The sequence below is a fragment of the Rattus norvegicus genome, chromosome 6 (genome assembly GCF_021556685.1).
Source record: "Rattus norvegicus strain SHRSP/BbbUtx chromosome 6, alternate assembly SHRSP_T2T, whole genome shotgun sequence".
Lineage (NCBI taxonomy): Eukaryota > Metazoa > Chordata > Mammalia > Rodentia > Muridae > Rattus > Rattus norvegicus.
In genome coordinates, this window is record NC_141539.1 from 27,838,434 (window position 1) to 27,860,482 (window position 22,049).

General features: G+C 44.0%; 1 protein-coding gene across 2 annotated transcripts in view; it reads left to right on the forward strand.

Annotated features, from left to right (window-relative positions):
- The window catches only part of Xdh (xanthine dehydrogenase), a 62,106-nt gene that overhangs the window by 31,586 nt on the left and 8,471 nt on the right, over positions 1 to 22,049 (forward strand). For both annotated transcript variants that reach the window (NM_017154.2, XM_087554173.1), the window contains 16 exon segments: positions 385 to 569; positions 2,334 to 2,508; positions 3,155 to 3,238; positions 4,724 to 4,893; positions 6,029 to 6,152; positions 8,132 to 8,251; positions 9,067 to 9,163; positions 10,398 to 10,522; positions 11,317 to 11,450; positions 11,868 to 11,955; positions 12,054 to 12,140; positions 18,767 to 18,958; positions 19,102 to 19,247; positions 20,225 to 20,306; positions 20,891 to 20,986; positions 21,560 to 21,688. In NM_017154.2, coding sequence (NP_058850.2) covers positions 385 to 569; positions 2,334 to 2,508; positions 3,155 to 3,238; positions 4,724 to 4,893; positions 6,029 to 6,152; positions 8,132 to 8,251; positions 9,067 to 9,163; positions 10,398 to 10,522; positions 11,317 to 11,450; positions 11,868 to 11,955; positions 12,054 to 12,140; positions 18,767 to 18,958; positions 19,102 to 19,247; positions 20,225 to 20,306; positions 20,891 to 20,986; positions 21,560 to 21,688 — 2,034 coding nt within the window.

Consider the following 22,049-nt stretch of genomic DNA (forward strand, 5'->3'; position numbering starts at 1 on the left):
GTCACAGCCTATAACCACGACTCCCTATCCCAGATGGAGAGGCAGCGTTCAAGGAGTTTTCACTGAAGTCCTTGGAGGGGCCAGTGGATTCTGGTATTGGCACCAGAATGTGTCTCTGCGAGCTTTAGTGGAGGGGGGATCTTTTTTCTTCCAGCTGTTTGCTCTGTAAAGACCACCTACCCCCAAATTACCCGACTGGCAGGGAAGCCTTGACCCATTCCAGATTGTGACCAGGAACTTCTAAAAATGTAGTCTAAGGATGCTTGTCTTCGCTGAGACTAACTCCCCACTGGTTTTTAAGGCACACTCACACCCTTCCCCTGTCTTCTCCCTGCCGTCTGATCACGGCCCTGTGTTTCATGCCAGGCATTTTTTTTTTTAAAGGGAGAGTTTTTCTCAGCCTTCAAGCAGGCCTCCAGGAGAGAAGATGATATTGCCAAGGTGACTAGTGGCATGAGAGTCCTGTTCAAACCGGGGACCATTGAAGTGCAGGAACTGTCCCTTTGCTTCGGAGGGATGGCCGACAGAACTATCTCAGCCCTCAAGACCACTCTGAAGCAGCTATCGAAGTAAGCTTGGGCTGCACCGGGAAGCTGGCTGCACCGCTGCACCGGCTCCTGGGGTGTAACTATTGCTGCAGCTGCTTCTGCTGCTGTTCTGTTGTTACTCCTTCCGGTGATGCTTCTAATACTGCGGTCATGACTACTGTCGCCACCGGTCTTACAGCTGTGGCTGTTCATTCTAATACCACAGTATGGCTAGCATCTCTGCTGTGGTAGTATCTTCTACTACTATTGCTGCTTCTGCTGTTGGCCCCTCTAGTCTAAGCCTGTTACAGTGAACATGACCATCAGTAACCCTGCTTTTACGGTTAGCATTGCTGCTGCTACTGCTCTCACCACTGCCGGTGCAGCTAGCACGATTACAAGCGATGGGCACTGTTAATACTACTGATGCTAGCAGTTATGGGTACTGTAACTGTGGCTACTTTCTGCCATCGCTGTCGCTCCCACTACATTGCTGTCACAGATGCTGCTATTCCTGCTGGTAGATAGTAGTATAATTGCCACTGCTGTCACCAAGTCCATGTAGCAACATTTCTGGCGTCATTCTTACTGACGTTGCTGTGTCTATGTCTAGTGTTACTGTTACTATGGTTACCACCATGCCTCTCTCTGACATTAGTGGTATGGCTGCAGTTGTTGGTGGCATCACCACTATTTCTCTTACCACTGTTACTACTTCTTCTTCTCCTTCTCCTCCTCCTCCTCCTCCTCTTCCTCCTTCTTCTTCTATTATTACTACTACTACCACTGATACTCATACTCTTAAGGTCAATCCTATTCCTACTAGTACCAGGGCTACCGCAAGGCAGCAGCTGGGCACTGACATTATCTTATGTGATCCTTACGACGGTCACATACAAGAGATAGAGCTGAGCTTGAAAGTTGCTTCCTTGGCCCCACCACCAACCAGAGGAGCTGCATTACTTAGTCTCTCTATTCCAAACTTCCTCAGTGGTAAAGTGGGCATCAGACTTCTCCCTACGATAATGTTTAATTAAATGAAAATGAACAACTCACACAAAGTACTTAGGACATTGCCTAGTACTTTATTAGTAACTAGAGTTACTAATTTTTGAGGGGCTGTTTAAAAATATATACAAGTAGCACTATATAAACTGGACAGGCTATATTTAGTAATACAAATGTGCATACATATGTGTATGCAATAACAATTAAAATGGGGGGTAATGACTTGCAAGATGGTGGGAAGGTCTATATGAGAGGTTTGGGGAGAGTAAACAGAAGGAAGAAATGTAATTCTATTATAATCTCAAAAATTAATGTATCTATGTATCTATGTATGTATGTATGTATCTATCTATGTATCTATCTGTCTATGTATTTATATATGTATCTATATATCTATCTATGTATCTATCTATGTATCTATCTATATGTATCTATATATCTATGTATCTATCTATGTATCTATCTATATGTATCTATATATCTATGTATCTATGTATCTATGTATGTATGTATGTATCTATGTATGTATGTATGTATGTATGTATGTATCTATCTATCTATCTGTCTGTCTGTCTGTCTGTCTGTCTGTCTGTCTGTCTGTCTAATCTATCAATTGGCATATAGAGAAAATTGTGTGTGCTTTTAAAGATGAGGGGACTAAGGCACCAGAAGATCAAGAGCTTGCCTGTGGTTCTGCAGTTTGTGGCATGTGAGCCAAAGTCCGAGCCCAGGTCTCTTAGACACACTGAGTGATGGAGATAGTGGGAGGGAGCAAGCCCACATTCTGCCTTCTTCCAGGTCCTGGAATGAGGAGCTGCTGCAGAGCGTGTGTGCCGGCTTGGCAGAGGAGCTGCACCTGGCCCCCGACGCCCCTGGTGGTATGGTGGAATTCCGGCGCACCCTCACCCTCAGCTTCTTCTTCAAGTTCTACCTGACAGTGCTTCAGAAGCTGGGCAGAGCGGACCTTGAGGATGTGAGTGTGCAGCGGAGTGTCTTCAGCACAGTATCCGGGGACTCAGGAGGCTGGTCTGTGTGTCAAAGTTTCTTCTCTGCTCTGAACATCTGAGTGTAGAGGAGCAGGGGTCAGGACAGCCCGGGGTCAGTGCCACCACTTCATCTAGCGATGTCTGTCTGGGCCTGCGTACATCACTTTGTAGGTTGATCTGGAATCATGCTGAGTTAGGGGTTTCTACCAGGATGCTCTCCTGGAGGTTACATTGTGACCATCTTCCATATCATTAAGTATTTCCAGAATAAAGGAGAATAAGGAAGACTTAAGGAAGGCTGGGGGTAAGGTGGTATTCCAACAAAGAGAATGGCTTGCATAAATGTGGAAGGATGGGAAGCTATGGAGAAAGGACTAAGCACTAAGGTACAGGATCAAGGTGGCTGTAAATGTAGTTGGCATAGTTATTGAGTACCGAGTCCTAAGAGCTCTCATTTAAATTTTAAGACAGATCCAGCACTGTACTCAAAACTGTAGGATGAGGGGATGAGGGGATGAGGGGATGAGGGGATGAGGGGATGAGGGGATAGAGGATGACTCATCACTTTCATTGGATGGAAGGAGGAAAACAAGAGGACCTGATCTCAGCATCCCCTGTTATCTCATTCCACAGATGTGTGGTAAACTGGACCCCACCTTTGCCAGTGCCACCCTGCTCTTTCAGAAGGACCCTCCAGCTAATGTCCAGCTTTTCCAAGTGAGTACACACAGTGTGTCTATTAACAGGGCTGTGCAGCCACATATGATGACTCCTTGTTGAGCTTTGGCAAAGGACTGACTTGAGTGGCACGGACACTATGCATGAACATCCAGGGAAGGACATCAGAGTCATACTGCTGTCAGTGCAGCTGTCTTGCCCTTGATGTCCTCCATTTCTCTCTTGGGACTGGATGCCTAACTTTGTCTGTTCCACAGGGAAAAGAAAAAGCCATTTTGTCCTTCCTGGCCCCTATCGTGCCAATCCAAAAGTGTACTTGAAGATGCATACGTCTAGGTAAAAGGCCAGCACATATCCTGTCAGCATTTGAGAGTTTGTGAGCCATACAGTGCATCGCAATGTCTAAATCCTGCCGCTGTAGCACAAAACAGCTGTAAATGTATAACTGGGGGGGATAGCTCAGATGATAAGAGTGCGTGCTTATGCAGGAAGCCCTGGGTTTAGGCCCTGGCACTCCATAAAACATCTGTGGAGGAGCATACCACATGGTCTGTCTTCAGCCACATGGTCCAGTATACAGGAGACTCTGTCTCTGAAAATGAAACAGAACAAAACATCCAAAAATAACTGTGCCAAGCTAAGTAAGTATTTATAGAACCAAGCGCTGGCTGCAGTTTGCTGAGCCCTGAGTTGGTGGCCCATAGATGAGCTAGCTCCAAGGCATGGCTGTCTGATCGGAATACAAATGCTGCTCTTTCTTTACTCCATGACCTTGGGCAAACCGCCTCTATGCTACTTGGGCGAGTTAATTAGACCCTCCTACACGTGCGGATAATGGCAAACTCGATTCACAGAACATGGAAGGATGGACATGTGTTTGCTGGGCAGGCAACTCAGTGGTGGAGCTGAGTAAGCCCTTGGGTCCACCTCTAGTGCTGAAATATTAAATTAAGCTGCCTAGAGGTCCATGGCACATAAAAATTCTCAGTAAGCATTAGACCCTTTACTACTCTGAAAACGACTAAAGTAGAAATTGATTATAAAATTATTAAAACATTATGGGAAATATAGGAAGTATAAATGGGAAAAGTCACCCAAAATAATCTCACCTCCAAGGAGAGTTCATATATTTTTGTTTTATTTCTATTTTTTTCCTAAGCATGAGTATGCTATTTTGTATAGAAACAGTCAATATACACATATAGGATTTTTATGCTTAAAATAAGCACTTTCTTCTGCTTTAAATTCTTCAAAAGTATATTTGAATCGCCGTATATTACTCTGTTGTATGAATTTAACCCAGTTCACAGCTAACGCATATTTAGGCTCTTTTGTTGTTTATTGATATATTTACACTATGACTACCCTGTCAGTGACTACCTACATGCCCGTTATTGTCCTTTACCCTGAGAGCTATCTGGCCTTTCCTGGTTCCTGATATCCCCTAGGCCTATAGAGAAACAGTGTCTTCAGAAGCTCAGCTAGAAACCGACTAGAAGCTGACTAGAAACCGTATTGTTTTAGGAGGTGCCAAAGGATCAGTCTGAGGAGGACATGGTGGGCCGGCCCCTGCCTCACCTGGCGGCAAACATGCAGGCATCGGGAGAGGCCGTGTACTGTGATGACATTCCCCGCTATGAGAATGAGCTCTCTCTCAGGCTGGTCACCAGCACCCGGGCGCATGCTAAAATCACGTGAGTGTTGCTTCCCAGGGAGTCAATGAGAAGCAAGTTTTGTGGGAGCTGGAGATTCCAAGAGAACGAGGCCCCCCAGAGAGAGGCTCCCATCCTAGAATAGAGACCGGAAGTCCTCTCAGACCCATCAGAGAGCAACAGGAAGGGTTCTGGCATGGCGCCTGAAGTTCTCTTGGGAGAACAAGAGAGCAAGAGAGTAAGAGGGCAGGCAGTTTGGGAGTTAGTTTCAGTTGTCATGATTGCCAGCTAGGATTACAGGTGAATCCTTTGGCTTGTCCCTTGCCTTGAGCCCATGTTAACAGTGCCATGACATATTGTCTGTGCTCCAGCAGCCTCTACCCTATCAGTGTGAGAATGGGTGGGTTGGAAGGGCAGAAGCTTCACTGACTGGGGACCTCATCACCTTCCTTGGCTCTGATCCCAGATATGTTGCTAACTGGCTGGGTGACTTTGGACAAGGTACTTAACTCTCTCAAACTTTCATTTTCTGTCCTGGAATATTGGGATAATGGTAATTACTCTCTCTCTCTCTTTTTAAAAGTCAGGATTAACTGTTTAGAAAATGAATCTTTCAAGGCACTTTTCTAGAACTTTCCCTGAGCTGCCTCTGCTCTGATCAAGTAGACTTGGTCAACTCCAGCATCCTCCTCCTTAGGTCCAGATTGCTTCACTGTGTCTAGGATGCTCTGCTACATTGTCCTAGCACTATTAAGAGAAAATGGTCTGTGAGCAGATGTTCAGGGCCACTATATCCATGGCATAGCAAAGGCCTTGAAGTGCTGGTTCCAGTGAGATAAATTCTAACCAGAGCTCCCCAGGGTTGCTGCTCTCTTAGATATGGCTCCCTGCACTTGAAGTCCAGACAGGAGCTGACATCTGATCTGTGGAGACAAGGGCCATCTTATCCATCCTGTAACCCCAGCAGCAGTTAGCACAATGGCCCTTCCATGGAAGGTATTCAATCACCATTTTCAGAACAGAATAGAAATGAGCTAGGATCTAACTCTGTAGAGGACAGAGATGAGAAAAAATGTTGGTGGAGGGAAGATCATTCATGAGACAGGCTATCCAAGCCAGGTGAAGTAACTCCTACCTCGTCTTGCTGACCTGGCCCTGCACTCTGCTCATTCTCCAGGTCCATCGACACTTCAGAAGCCAAGAAGGTGCCAGGGTTTGTTTGCTTCCTCACCGCAGAGGATGTCCCTAATAGTAACGCAACCGGCCTTTTCAACGATGAAACTGTCTTTGCGAAGGATGAGGTATGTTGGAGGTGTCCTCAGAAATAACTGGAATAAATTTCTCTCTCTCAGTTTGTGCTGATTGTTCCAAATTCCTAATCCTGCATGTATGCTGCCGTCATGTAATTTGGCCAGTATTTGGGATAATCCACAAGGGACAGAATATGTTCTTTGGTTGTTTAATTGATGACTGCTGTTTTTGCATAATAGGAGACTCCTTGCCAAAATGGCAGGAGAACAAGGTTGGTGACTGTATGTGAGTTAACAACCAGGATTATAAGGTATAGCATTAAGCACCTTTACTGAAAGAAAGAATACATTAAATGAACTAACTAGAAATGGGATCATAAGCCCACCACTAGGTGAGACAGCCTACTTCTATGACAGTTTATTTATTGATTTCAACTGTATGAAAACCTGGAATAACTGAGCCTCCGAGCCCCGAAGATGGTTGCTACAAATTCTTCACAGTTCCCAGATGGTCATTTTATAATTCCAATACTGACTAAAGGTTGCAAATTAGATTCGAGTAGGTGTTCCTGAAGGCTAATAGCATTTTTAAAATATTAATGTGAGGGGTGAAGCAAAGAACAAAACCCTGCAAACACAAGGACTCCTACAGCATTGGTGGAGGAAATTTATAGTGTCTGGTAGAAGAGCAAATTAGTTTATCAATGTCTAGAATCCCAAGAGCGTCACTAGTATCTTATTTATGAAGAATCAATTGGTTACAAGCAGCCAGCACTGTAGGAGCAGTCGCACCAATACTTACTGACCCTTCAGAGACAACTCCCACAGGCTTGCATGCTGAGCATTGGTTGGTGCTGTTGGAAACCTTGCATTTTAATATGATAAGTGGTATAATTGTTTTTTTTCCATGTATTTTGTGGTAAGCATATAATTAAAATTATCCCCAAGGAAGATACATTTTGACTTCTATAGAAGATGGCTCAGTGTTTTATGTGCTATTGCCCAAACATGAAGACCTGAGTTTATATCCCCAGAACCAATGCAAACTATGAGCTGTTATGGCATACACATGTATAGTCTAGAAGGCAGATTCCTAAAGCTCATTGGTCAGTCAGTTTAGCCAATCACTGAACTCCAGATTCAGTGAAAGATGCTGACCTTCACAGGCATGTGCATAGATATACACATGAACATCTACAAACACATGTAACGCAACATGCATGCGCATATGCACATGCATGCACATGCGCATGCACACAGCGCACACACACAAACACAGTTTTAAGGGAGTGGCTTAACAAAAGGAAGCAACAATCACTAGAAATTAGAGAACAGGTGTCATCATGTCTAAACCAGCATTTTTTTGTGATGTGTAACATTGGAGCATCTAGAGCAGGGCTTCTCAATCATCCTAAGGCTGTGACCCATTAATACGGTTTTACAGGTTGTGGTGACTCCAGCTATGAACTTATTTCATTTCTGCTTCATAACTATAATTTTACTACTGTTATGAATCAGAGTATAAATATCTGATATTCAGGATATCTGATATGTGACCCCCCAAAGGGATCGCCACCCATAGGTTGAGAACTACTGATCTAGATGAAGTTATGAGACATGAATGTGTCTTTGAGATGGAAAGTGGTCTGGTGGGAAGACTGAAGATGAGAAACAAGGCCATGCTTCCTGTTTGGCTCATGGAAGACAAGAAGAACCACTGTCCATATTCTATCCTGTGCAACTTCGCAATAAGCTACCAGATTGAAAATACAAGAATTGGGCATCGAGCTCAAAATTTTCTATTCTGGTGCCAGTGATCTCTATGTCCTCTTCCTGTCACATTGATTCTAAGTTCTTATGAGGAGGCTCATGGCCTCAGGTAGTAAGGTCAGGAGATAGAAAGGCCTGAGAGCATCCCTAAAATGTGCATTGACCAAAGGGTGGGGCCAGCCCTTGGCTTTTCAGAATACCCATAAAGCTTTGCTTCCTGATGAACTTCATGATCTTTAACAGCTTGTCTCTGCTCCTAGGTTACTTGTGTTGGGCACATCATTGGTGCTGTGGTCGCTGACACCCCAGAACACGCACAGAGAGCTGCGAGAGGGGTGAAAATCACCTATGAAGATCTTCCGGCCATTATCACAATCCAGGTAACTGAGAAGTGGTCTACTCCTGTAGAGTGAGCTTCTGTACCCAGTGGTTCCTTTGGAGGATCCTCTGGGAAGAGCCTTCAACCTGAATAGCACATAGAGATTTGACTAAGGTTGACACCAGCTTCCCTTGGTTCTGTTTACATGACTTCGATTCCTCATATTAACAAAGGCATACAGGCATAGTCTGCAAACACCCAGATTCTTACTTCAAATACAGTACTCAAATCCTATATTATATCCAAGATTACAATTGAAAACAGGGCTTCTGCTAGATAGTGTTGTCCAACTGTAGGCTAATATAGGTTTTTCTGAGTTTGTTTAAGGTCAGTTAGTTGAAGCTATGTCATTCATTCTGTATGTTTGGTACATTGAATCATTAACATATGATATTTTCAGTATGATAGATTTACTGGGTTGTAACCCTACCATAAGATAAGGATCATCCGCAAGTAGATTTTAGAATTCCTTCCAGCCCTAAAGTAAAGACTCCGGGAAGGCTTACATTTTATCCTAGGTTAAGTCCACTAATGACCAAGCTGAGCATTTCAGGCCCCACATTTCAGCGGCAGTTGATTCCCTTTGGGATTCTCTGCTTTTCCAGAAGTCTTAAAGCTGTCCCTCTCCCACGGAGGAGATGGATAGAACATGATTCCCTGAGCTCCAGTAGAGCATGCTTTGGGGAATGAAAGAACTCCTAGCGGCACATCTGTGAGGGGGGAGGGGCAGTAATTCAGAAAGGTCCTCTCTTCCTGGTCAGAATCATCTTCCTCCCTGGAAAGCCATGCTACTGAAGCTTCTTTTCTGACCCTCAGGATGCTATAAACAACAACTCCTTTTATGGCTCTGAGATAAAAATTGAGAAAGGAGATCTCAAGAAAGGCTTTTCAGAAGCTGACAATGTTGTCTCAGGTATGGTGGCACCATGCAGCAGAAGGGATGGGGGCATTGATTTGTGAATTAAATTCTAGAGATACACATGGAGGGAACCCTAGAGAAGGGAATTGAGTTGACAGCATCTTCTAATGTAAGAAACCTCTGGTGTTTGGTATGTAACTGTAAGCAGTTAGCAGGGATGGAACCTCTCCCATTTAAATCTTCATTCTTCAATCTCTGGGCTGGATATACCCAAGTAATCCTACATTATGTCTTTGGAAGGCTGTGTAGGGAGAATTGTGGCTACAGATGTGTCCAGCTGTGGGACAAATTCCCCACTCTCACCAGATGCTGAAAGATGTTCTTACCTACCCTCTGAGATTCTGCCCCTCTCCATCCTCCCTGAACTCTAACTCTATGAATTAGGTCCACAGTTTCCAGCCCAGGCCAAGGCTACCCTTCAGTCCCTCAGGATACCTTTATCCTTTGATCCTTAGGCCGTGCTAAGTCACTAGCCGGCTAACTAGCTCTCTAGAACTGGTTGATTCCATTCCAAAAGACGAGGAATTCCAATCATGTTCCAATCATGTTCGACAATTTCTTTTCTTTTACCTTTTCCAAAACTTTACAATGAAATCCCAGATGCCCAGTGGCCTCAGTGAGAAGACTGTATTTGATGCTATTCTGGCTTCCTTAATGGGAGGAGGATTGGACAGACAGACATAGGTCACAGAGTGTTAGGACTTTAAGACCCTGTCTCATCCCAGTTGGTCACCAGAGGCGACCGTGAGCAGGTGCTTCCTTGGCTTTCCATACCTTTCCTTTAACAAGTGTTCCAGTTTGCTTCTCAGTTGCTGGGGTAAAACACTGCTCAGTAGCATTTTGGGAGAAAGGGGTTTATTTGGATTACAGGTTCCAGTCCATTCTTAAGGGAAGCCAAGATAAGACCCTGATGGCAGGAAGTGAACATGGAGGAAGGCTGCTAGCTGTCATGCTCTCTTTAGTTTGCTCAGCTACCTTCTTTATACAATCCAGGCCCACCTACCCAGGAATGGCACTACCCCCCAGTGTGGGTAGACCCTCTTCTATCAGTTATCAATGAAGGAAGTATCCCACAGTCATGCCTACAAGACAGTCTGATGGAGACAACTCTCTAGTTGAAGTTCCCAGATGTTTTGATGTTCCCAGTTGACAACCAAGACGAGCCACCACAGCGGGCATATCCCTGTACAGATCTGGGCTCATCAGGGATCTCTCGTTCCTTCCTCAGGAGAGTTGTATATCGGTGGCCAGGAGCACTTCTACCTGGAGACCAACTGCACCATTGCCGTGCCAAAAGGCGAGGCAGGCGAGATGGAGCTGTTCGTGAGCACACAGAACACCATGAAAACCCAGGTCAGCTCAAGGCAGTGGTGGCAGTGACAAGAGAGCTCCTAGTGGACTAGGTCAGGCAGGGTAGGAAACGGAAAGAGGTAGATACTAGGTATAGATCCTAAAAGGGACATGAGTCTTGGAGACAGATCCTGTCATCCCCAAGGGGGCATTGGCTTGCCCTTTAACTGTTTCTGTTTCCATTTTCTCATGAATAAGATAGATCTTGCTTGTGTCAGTTTATCAACCAGATGCATTTCAGTATTTGCAATAGAACCTAGTAAATCCTCACGTTTACAATTCTGATGCTATGTGGCCAACACACATCAAGGCATGTCCCACCCAAATATCTCATCTTCCAAAATCAAGTATGGGCCTAAGTAATAACCATAGGGATCACACTAACTTAGCAGGTACAGCCATCTGTGCAAGATGTTGTACACGTAGTATCAAGATGAAATTACATGTGCATGTACTACCTCGAACATGATATTGACTGCCAGGATTTTTGGTATGTACTCTTAACCTTCTGACCTGAACGCCCTTGGCAAATGAGATGATTTTTCTCTTAAAACTCTGAATGTATACTGTTATCTTGCCCTTCTGGCTAAAAAGAAATATCTGAGTTGCCTGAATTCACTCGGTGGTGAACAGTGAGTGCTGGAACCTAGCACCAGCCAGCACTGGGAGATGAGGGAGATTTTTCACTTCAGAAATTTCAGAACTTTTAGTCGTGCATAGGCCCAGGCACCTGAGGACAGGTTGAAAGAGTCCAGAGGGTGTGATGATTCGAGAGTTTTTTTTCTTCTTCTGTGTAGAGCTTTGTTGCAAAAATGTTGGGCGTTCCGGACAACAGAATCGTAGTCCGAGTGAAGAGGATGGGTGGAGGCTTTGGAGGGAAGGAGACCCGGAGCACTGTGGTGTCCACAGCAGTGGCCTTGGCTGCACACAAGTGAGTTTCTAGGTCCCCTTCTCCCACCACGGTTAGAGTATCTGAGAAATAGAGCCATGCCAGCTGGGTCAGGACGGCCTCCTGGATTCTCCCCTTGTTGAAAGTAATTGTCCCTGTGTTGATTTCTCTGTTTTCTGTGTTTCAAACCCTTGGACAGAAGGACAAGGATACCCTTACTAGCTTCTTTGAACATTGCATTCAAGTCTTATTTCCCCTAACTGGCTGTAATCGCCCTAGGAGTAGGGGGAGGACTCACAGCATGGCATTCCCTGGGTTCTTCAGCACAGCACCACCATTGCAAAGTTCATTGCCTAGATGGAAAGGAATCCCCCATGCTGTTTAGCATCCGAGACACATGGGGCTTAGGCTGCAGGAGGCTCACAGGTCTCTAACCCTCTTGGTCCCCTACTGCCGCAGGACTGGCCGGCCCGTACGTTGCATGTTGGACCGAGATGAGGACATGCTGATAACTGGTGGCAGACATCCCTTCCTGGCTAAATACAAGGTTCTTGATCTTTTTCTGTCTCCTTGGGTAGTGGAATGGGTCAGGACAGGCAGACAGACATACATGGGTGTTACTGAGAATGGTTCTCCTTTCATCAGGTTGGCTTCATGAAGACTGGGACTGTAGTGGCTCTCGAGGTGGCTCACTTCAGCAATGGTGGTAACACTGAGGATCTCTCTCGGAGTGTAAGTAGGGTCTGGCTGCCCCTGGGAGTGACTGGAAGGCCAAGGGTCTGCTGCACAGTCTGTGGGCTTCCCTGCCTATTATTGCTGTATAACGACCTAACTAATGCTCCCCACTTTCAGATTCCCATCCTTGGAGAATGCTCATGTTATATCTATGATTAGAAACCCATCCTTTCTGTTCGAGATATTTTGCCATGCTAGCCCTGCTATAAATACAACACCTTCAGGAGTGTGTGTGTGTGTGTGTGTGTGTGTGTGTGTGTGTGTGTGTGTGTGTGTGAGAGAGAGAGAGAGAGAGAGAGAGGGAGAACTCATACGTGCATGCATGACAAATGGATACGATATTAGTTTGTTTATAAAACAAAGCCTTGAACAGATTAAATTCAGAGAGTTTAAATGATCAAAGAACACTTCACGAATCAGTCAGCTCCAAACAGAGGCTCAGAGACCTGGGCAGGTGGTATTTGTGGGCACAGAAAACGGAAGTGACGTATAGAAATGGCAACTCTGTTACAGCTTTGCATTTGCTTCCCTTGAACGTGGTTTGGTCACTTAGCTACCTACCTGTAAGGGATGGCTGCAGCAGCATGACCTGGAGCTACTCTTCACAAAAGTAATGCACACTCCATGAGTTACAGATCGAGTCAGGTTGCAGTGCGTTCCGTTCCAGCACAGAGGCATCCTCTGATGAAATCCAGTCTTGTTTAAAAATATGCATAGTAGACATTTATCTTTTCACAGTTCTAGGGGCCACAGGTGTAAAGTCAAAAGTGTTGGGTGGACCACCATCCTGGGAGATCTGGGGGAGAATCCGTCGCTTGCGTTTTTCAGTGGGTGGGTCCTTGTCTTGTCCTTGCCTTGTTCTATCTCTCCACCTTCTACATCTGCACTATACCACCCTCCTGGCCCTGTGTCCATTCTTCTCCATCCCGTCCTTTCAGGTCCACCCCAATGATCCAGGATAAGCCACTTCTCTCACGATGATCTTTAACTTTATTGATCTGAGGCCACTTAAGGCAGTTCCTATGTAGGTGTCTGGTAGCTGCTTTTGGCTTGTGCTGAGTTCTTCCACCTCCTTCCTGATTTTCAGTCGAGCATCTGTTGATCTTGGGAAAGGGGCCTGGGAACCTCTGACTCTAAGTGTGTGTTTCCTGTTCTGTCTCTTGTTCTTCTTTGAGCTTTGGTAATTATTATTACATGTGCTTTTCCTCTCTGCTGTTTGATACTAAACCTATGAGTACACTAGGTCTTTGGGGGAAACTGACACTTTATCATTATATAATTTCTCTTTTATAATGTTTTGTTCACAAGTCTCTTTTATCTAATGTTACTAAAAATCATTTTTTGTTCATTTGATTAATATTTACATGCTATATTTTCTATACTTTTGCTTTCAACCCATCTATGCTATTATTATCAAATAAATTTCAAGGACATGTAGTTAGGTACTATTTTTAAATGTACTCTGCTAATCTCTATCTTTTTTGTATTGATTTATTATTATTCTGTGTATATGTGTCCTTGCATGACTTCATGCATGTAGAAGTCTATGAAACAAGAAGAGGGTTGCAGGTCCCCTGGAGCTGGTTGTGAGCTGCCATGTAGGTACTAGGAACTGAACCCTGGTCCTCTGCAAGAGCAGTAAGCACTCTTAACCCCTAAGCCATCTCTCCAGCCACTGTGATTTCATTTGTGTTTATACTATTTTGAGATAGGAGGGCACATGTCTGCTTCTTTATTTTTGTTTGTTTTCTTGTCTAGGTTTTAGTATTCTGCCCTTGTTTATTTATTTATTTATTCATTTATTTTGTCTTTCTCTGGGTTACTTGAATGTTTTGGAGAATTCCATCTTGATTTAGCAATACTGTTTTTATATTTCATATACACAACTTAGTTCATCTAGCTGAGCTGTCTGGTTTGTCTTTTGGGGTAAATGTAGAAACCTTATCCCCCCCACCCCCTATTTGTGTTATTTTTAGTTTGACTATTTACTTTGCATATGATGGAAAATCCATTAAGAATGTCAGAAATAATCTTGGGAGTTCCAAAGGACCCAGTTTTAACTCACCTTTTTATAGTATTCTTTTTCCTTTTAACATTTTAAATTTATTTTTTTCTCACCTTCTTTTCATTTGGAGAGTTTCCCAAGGCCACACTCTTACTCTATGCTGTCAGGGGACCAATTTTCTAAGTTTCCTTCATCTGAGACAGCTGTGGCTGCTGCTGTTCTGGTTTCTTCCTTATTCTTTTTCCTTTTTAAGTACTTTTTTTGGAGAACACACACACACACACACACACACACACACACACACACGTATGTATGTATATATCAGTGTTTTGCCTGCATGAATATTTCTGCGTCATGGGCATGCTTGGTGCCCTCCAATGTTAGAAGAGGCATTAGATCCCTTACACTTTGGACTATGGATGGCTGTGAGCCACCTCATGATGCTGGAAGCTGGATCTGGGTCTCTGTGAGAGCCACAAAGGCTCTTAACTGCCGAGGCTTCTCTCCAGTCATCCTTCCTGAGTCTTGGAGGATGTTTTCACAAGGCCTGGCCTTAGGGGCTGAATTTCCATTCAGCACCTGCTCCACTGATTTACACTCTGACGGTGGATGGTTTTCTTTCTTTGTTGCTGTTTTTTTTTTTTTTCCTTTCTCAAGACAGGGTTTCTCTGTGTAGTTCTGCCTGTCCTGGAACTCACTCTGTAGACCAGACTGGCCTCAAACTCACTAAGATCCCCCTGCTCACAGAGATCTGCCTCCCCAGTGCTAAGATTAAGGCGTGTGCCACCACTGCCAGGTGGAACACTTTTACGATTTGAATTAATTTTCCTCGAATGCCAAGGGGCTTATTCTATAACTACTCTGTCTTTAGCTTTCAGAAATCTAATGATTGGTTCATTTCTTATTTCTGTAAGTTTACTCTGCTTTGCAATTGCTTGGAACTTGGACTCCTCTTGGGGAAATCCAGCTATTACCTCTGTATTTTAAGAGCAAGAGAGAAAGCTATGTATTCTGTGTCACAGCTCAAGGAAACATAGGATATTGTAATTATGAACATACAGCAGCTGTGACTCCAAGCCTGCTAATGTCTGGACAGCAGGGCTATGGTGAAGGCCTTTGTGCTTTATTAGACCCTTGACACCATCCAGAAGGAAAGGAAGTAAGTAGTCTTTCCTGCTAAGTGAGTGTGTAAGTACAGGCTCTTATGTACTTGGCAGTGGCTTTATATAGGGTGTGGGTAGGGTTTTTAAAATGGCTACAGGTAGCCAGTGGTGAGTCTTAGATCCATACCTAATTTTTTCTGATACTACCCCAACAAGAGTGTTGGGGCACCCTTTGTGGCCTCAATAATATGAAAGCATAGGTTTCTGATGAGATTTTGCAGATGTAGGTATAGAATTGGGGTCAAAGCTTGTGTGTGTGTGTGTGTGTGTGTGTGTGTGTGTGTGTGTGTCTGTGAGTGTGTGTGTGTTGTGGGCATTTGGTTGGAATATAGTAATTAATGTCTAAGACATTTGCTAGGCTACCTTTTATTGACCTTTTGGATAGAAAGAACAGGATTTAAGGGGGTAGCTGAGTCTTTTTAGTCTCTATAATCATTGAAATTTTTAGATTGCTGGATCTTCGTAAAGGTTAGAGGTCTAGAAGCATAAAAGAATACCCTAAACCTCTAAATCCTAGAACTCCTTACCACACCATTTTTTGCTTCCTGGGGACTGTAGTGTTTCTGCCACTTCCCTTTCCCTTTTAGAATATTTTGTATCACTGTTGACTTAGAACATATCTATCTATCTCTCTATCTATCTCTCTATCTATCTATCTATCTATCTATCTATCTATCTATCTATCCATCCACCCACCCCGCCTGTCTATCATCTATCTATCTATCTATCTATCTATCTATCTATCTATCTATCTATCTATCTATCTATCTATCTATCCATCCACCCACCCCGTCTGTCTATCATCTATCTATCTATCTATCTATCTATCTATCTATCTATCTATCTATCTATCTATCCATCCACCCACCCCGTCTGTCTATCATCTATCTATCTATCTATCTATCTATCTATCTATCTATCTATCTATCTATCTATCTATCATCTATCAATCTATTATCTACCTATCTACTTATCAATTTCTATCTGTCTATCTATCTATCTATCTATCTATCTATCTATCTATCTATCTTCTACCATTTATCTATAATGTATCATTGATATATCTATCAATCTATTATCTACCTATCTACTTATCTAATTCTATCTATCTATCTATCTATCATCTATTTATCATCTTAATGATACTGGTTGGGCTGGACTAGGTCCTCATACTGTATATTAATGCTGAGTGTCTGTCTGTTAGGATAAAACCTTGAGTAATGTCAAACATGCTTCTCGAATATTTCTGAATTTAGCTCTGCTGAGGCTCTGTGGTCCTAAATGGCAAGGACAAGCCCAGCACCTCTGTGTGTTGCTCACTTTGCCCCAGCGTTGGCAGATGAGCTTGGAATAATTAAGTGTTAAAATAAAATAACCAGTAAGGCCAGAACAATGGCGTTCAGCGGGCAGAGGTGCTTGGCACCGAGCCTGGTGGACTGAGTTTGATTCTGTCATCTCCTTGATGAGGGAAGTGATTCTTGCCAGTCGTCCTTTGACCTATACACGTGTGCCGTGACACACCCACTCGAGTAAACCAATAAGCACACTTTAAAAAGAAATAGGAAAAAAAGTAAGGAAGTAGAGACAGTGGGTGAACTAAAACCAATTGTGAGAGTTATCAAATTGACCTCGGTGGTAGTACTTTTACAAGGCTATTATCCTAATTTTATGACCAGACTGGTTATATATGTTTAAGTTTCTTTTTTAAAGTAACATTTCAGGAAAAGCGGGCTCCCCAGTAGACCTTCTGGGTCCCCCTCTGTGCTAGAAGCTAATTAGTTCCGTTAGAAAACCTTACACTCAGACCTATTACAGCTGTCCGAACCAGGACGCATTTCTAGTGTTCTCACCATGTGTAACATGTTTTGGTGTTTTAGAGTAAATCAGGTTGACAAGCATGCGCTAGTTATCCCCAAAGATCGTAAAACCTTGTAATTCAATCCCATAAATACGGTTTGTACATGCCCTGGGTGGCAATGCAAAGAGACTATAAACACAATGGGTGAGAGAAACAGAGAAAGAGAGGAAAGAAAGAAAGAAAGAAAGAAAGAAAGAAAGAAAGAAGGAAAGAAGAGAGGCAGGAGGAAGGGAGGGAGGAGGAAGGGAGGGAAGGGGGAGAAAGGGAGGAAGGGGAGGAGTTAGTAGAATTATGAAGGCAAGCAAAAATGGACTTGAGACAGAGGGACAGAGAAAGCAATTTACTTATAGGAAAGTGAAACTACACTTGGAGAAGGAAATTCAAACCAGAATGAAAGAAACAAATACAAGCAATGAAGGGTAGTGTCTGTCTTTTTAGGAGGATTGGGCTTCACACCATTCATTCAACACCATTCAGGAGGGGGATTGGGCAGAGAGAGAGAGAGAGAGAGAGAGAGAGAGAGAGAGAGAGAGAGAGAGAGAGAGAGAGAGAACACAGCATGCAGTTAACACTAGACAAGTCCAGGAATGAAATGAGCTCTTGTAAGTTCAAACTATAAGAGAAGTTGAAAGGAACTCAATGGCTCTCCCCCGGAGAGAAAATACTGCACAGGTAGAAAACAAAATACAAGAAAAATTGAGGACTAGCCCAGGACGTCCAAATAATTGACATCTCAGAAAAAGAAAAAAGAATGGAAACAAACAGTGGCAGAGGCTATCAAGAAACAACATAAACTGTACACACACACACACACACACACACACACACACACACACACACACCTAAATTAATGGTCATCAATTTTAAGATTTAGAAAGATAATGTACAATAAGCACAATACAGAAGATAGACTCACTGTGAAATGTAGAAGGCTGGAGACTGGGTTTTAGAGTCTTTAGGAAGGTAAAACACAGTTCTTTGCAGACCTGAGAAGCTGTGTAATTTTCCTCTGTTGGGGAACAAGAGCATACCAGTAAAATGCTTTCAAAGTATAGCCGGAAATGAGTAAATTTACAATGCAGAGTTTTATTCAGAGTCAACTAAAGGTGAGAACACAGCAAATACAACTACACACACACACACACACACACACACACACACACACACATATATTAAAATATAGTTAAATCATTTCCCTTTCTTCCCTCCAATCCCTCCCATTTAAACCTCTTGCACTCTCTCAAATTCTTGGTCATTTCATTTAAAAAAAAATGCTGTTTTACATACAGACACACAAAAATTGTTTTTAAAGAAGACAAATTTTCAGTGGACCAAAATGAAAAAAAAATTAACTTGTTTTTTAAAGAGGCCAACAGTCAGTTCCAACTGGAGGTCCTGGGAGGATTCCCAGGTGAGAGGCTGGGTTGGGGACCTCGGTAGGAGAGTAAGTTGTTCTAGGAGAGAAGTAACAGGGGCCTGAAGTAGAGCTGTTGGAGGCTGGCCTAGGGAAGACAGGCCTGGGTGCACTTCCTGAGCTGTGTTCGAACGGAGTCAATGGATTTGCTTGTGTTATGCCTTTTGGTTTCTCCTGCTTCAGATAATGGAACGAGCTTTGTTCCACATGGATAACGCCTATAAGATCCCCAACATTCGAGGCACTGGGAGGATTTGCAAGACTAATCTGCCCTCCAACACAGCCTTCAGAGGTTTTGGGGGTCCTCAGGGGATGCTAATCGCAGAATACTGGATGAGCGAGGTCGCCATAACCTGTGGGCTGCCTGCAGAGGAGGTGAGCTGTTCTAGCTAACAGTGGGTAAGCCCATTTTGGGGGAAGAGTGACTCATACATGGGGCACTTCCTGGGGCAGGCATATAAACAGACACGGCAGAGGGACCAGAAGCTGACAAGACCCAATGTTTCTGTCTTGTACAGGTACGGAGGAAAAACATGTACAAAGAAGGGGACCTGACTCACTTCAACCAGAAGCTGGAGGGGTTCACCTTGCCCAGGTGCTGGGATGAATGCATCGCCAGCTCTCAGTATCTTGCTCGCAAGAGGGAAGTGGAGAAATTCAACAGGTAAGCCTGGGCGGGGAGTCTACAGTTCTGACGCTCTGTTGCTTTGCTGTGGTCCAGCCTTTCTGCTGTTCCCAAGTAACAAGCTGATGGGTCAATGGGCAACTTCTGAGACTCCCGAACCTGCTGGCTTATTGACCGTTTTCTCTTTTTTTTTTTTTTTGGTTCTTTTTTTCGGAGCTGGGGACCGAACCCAGGGCCTTGCGCTTCCTAGGTAAGCGCTCTACCACTGAGCTAAATCCCCAGCCCCGACCGTTTTCTCTTTAATATTTGCAGATGATCTTAGGGCAGGAACAAGGAACTTCCAGCCTTCACTCAGTAACAGAGACATGAATTGAGGTTCACTTGTATCCATTTGTGTGCCTTCTGAGAGTACCACCTTATCGAGAGCGTTGGTTGGGGACCAAGAACACCGCGACTATGTGACTACCTTTGAAATTAGCAAATGCCTTTGACTTTGGCAGTCATTCTGTTTCTCTGAAGTGAGCCTCGGTTTACTCATCTGTAAAGTGGGAAGGACTGTATTGACTCTGTCTTCTCCATAGAGTTCTTTGGACAAAAATATAGAGAAAGCATCGTTATCTTTCTCCTTGGGACAAGGACAGTCAAAGGTCATTAGGACATACTGTCTAAATGCAAACTTCACTTAGGGAGGAAATTTGATAGTACTTTGATGTCTATGCTACCTGCAGTGGAAGACTGGAGACCAAGATTCCCACCAGTCTCGCTTTTTCTACCCTACTGGGGCACGATTCAAGTAACTGTGTAAGTGGCTCCAAGGATGTCCTATTGTGACTTATTACAAAGATGATAATGAAAATATACCCAACTATACACATGTATGTGTTCTGTAAGAAGGCTCTTTTCAGGCAGGCCTGGAAGCACACACTTTTAATGCCAGCACGTGGGAGGCCAAGGCAGGCAAATCTCTGTGAGTTCTAGGCCAGAAAGTGAGGCCTTGAATTTTTTTTTCTTTCCAGGGAGAATTGTTGGAAAAAGAGAGGGCTGTGTATAATCCCAACTAAGTTTGGAATAAGCTTTACACTTCCTTTTCTGAACCAGGTAATTGCTTTAGGTAACTTGGCCATATCCTCTGGACTGGGACACTATTCTATTACTGGTTTTGTTTTGTTTGTTTTGTTTTGTTTTGTTTTGTTTTGTTTTGTTTTGTTTTGTTTGATAAAAGGATTCTCTCATTGCTGGTAACAGGTTTGACTAGGAGGCTCTCTCTGCTTCTGAAATAAAATGAAATTTGCATATACCCACTAGTGTAGTGTGTGGAGGAGTGGTTACATGAGGATCTGGGGTCAACCTTCTAGTTCTCACCCTTTGTGATTACAAGACTATACACAGACACACGGTTTCTTCATTTTCCTTTTTCAGAAATAGCGTAGGGACAGAGAGAAATGACCTATGTCCTTCTCAAGACAAGATACACAGAGAGATGAAAGCATTTCTCTAACTCCTGAAGGGCTACTTAATTAAAAAATGAGGTTTACATCGTGAAATTGTTGCCTGGGTCTTTTTAAAAACACTACACCATGGGTGATGGTTTCCTTCTTGGTGGGCTCCGTATCTTCATTTTCAAAGCTCGAGAGCTGAGTCGAGACTTACCAACTGCTGGGGCTGACCTTTTCCTTCCTTAGGGAGGCGCTCTGGTTCACGTGTACACTGATGGTTCGGTGCTGTTGACCCATGGAGGGACTGAGATGGGCCAAGGCCTTCACACCAAGATGGTTCAGGTGAGAATCCTGAGGACCATGTCAAGGATATCTGGTGTCCAGAAAGATGCTGATGACGCTGAAAAGTGTGATGTACCAGGAGAAGCAGCAGGCCTGAGAGCACATTTACTCATGGCCATGGGCAAGTCTTCTCCCCTCTTATCTGTGCTAAAGGATTGACTAGACAAGCTCCTAGGATGTGTCCATTACACATCCTGGGCTCCAAGTTCATTTGATGTGTGACAATAGCTCATCTTCCCAACTCGGTGAGACCTCACAGGGGAGTTGGGCTCATGGTGCCGGATCGCAGTCAGAGCATCTGCTTGGCTCTAGAGTTTTATCCAGACTTAAAAAGAAATTCCAGTATTTGCTTAAAATGGGATTATAGATGTCTTAGCCAACCAGACTGTACAAGAGGTTCCCCTTCAAACTCAGCCAGGGGTGAGAACATTCCGGGATCAACAGAATAGAGCTCACAAGATTGACTTTTTGTTTTGCCTCTGTCAGTAAAAACTGAACTTCACCCCGAGGAAGAGGGGCAGCCAAGTTCCATGATAACCTCTTTCCTAGAGAGCGATGTCTCCTTTGTTGCAGGTGGCCAGCAGAGCTCTGAAAATCCCCACCTCCAAGATTCATATAAGTGAGACAAGCACTAACACCGTCCCCAACACTTCTCCCACAGCTGCCTCTGCCAGTGCTGACCTCAATGGACAGGCTGTTTATGTAAGTGAGGAGCCTCGAGGAGCCTGAGAAGCTAGAGATGGGCTCTGGGTTTGGGGGGGGGGTCTCAAGAGGTTCCCTTGATGGTCTGTAATAGGGTCTTTGGCTACGGTCATGACTTCATTCTGCTACCGAGGAGGATGCTCTTCCTTCTTATGGCCAGCTAATAGCGAAACTCTGGCCTACTCATGTCTTATCAAAGCCCGGAAAGCTGGGTCCAGAGTGTGCAGGAGATTGGAATGAAAGCAGTGGCTTCTGGGAAGGTATACTACCCAGGGCTGGAACTGGCCACAGACAGTGGATTACAATTGATAATTGACTATGGAATCAACTGGCTCCCAGCTACTTGCTTCTTTCTCACATG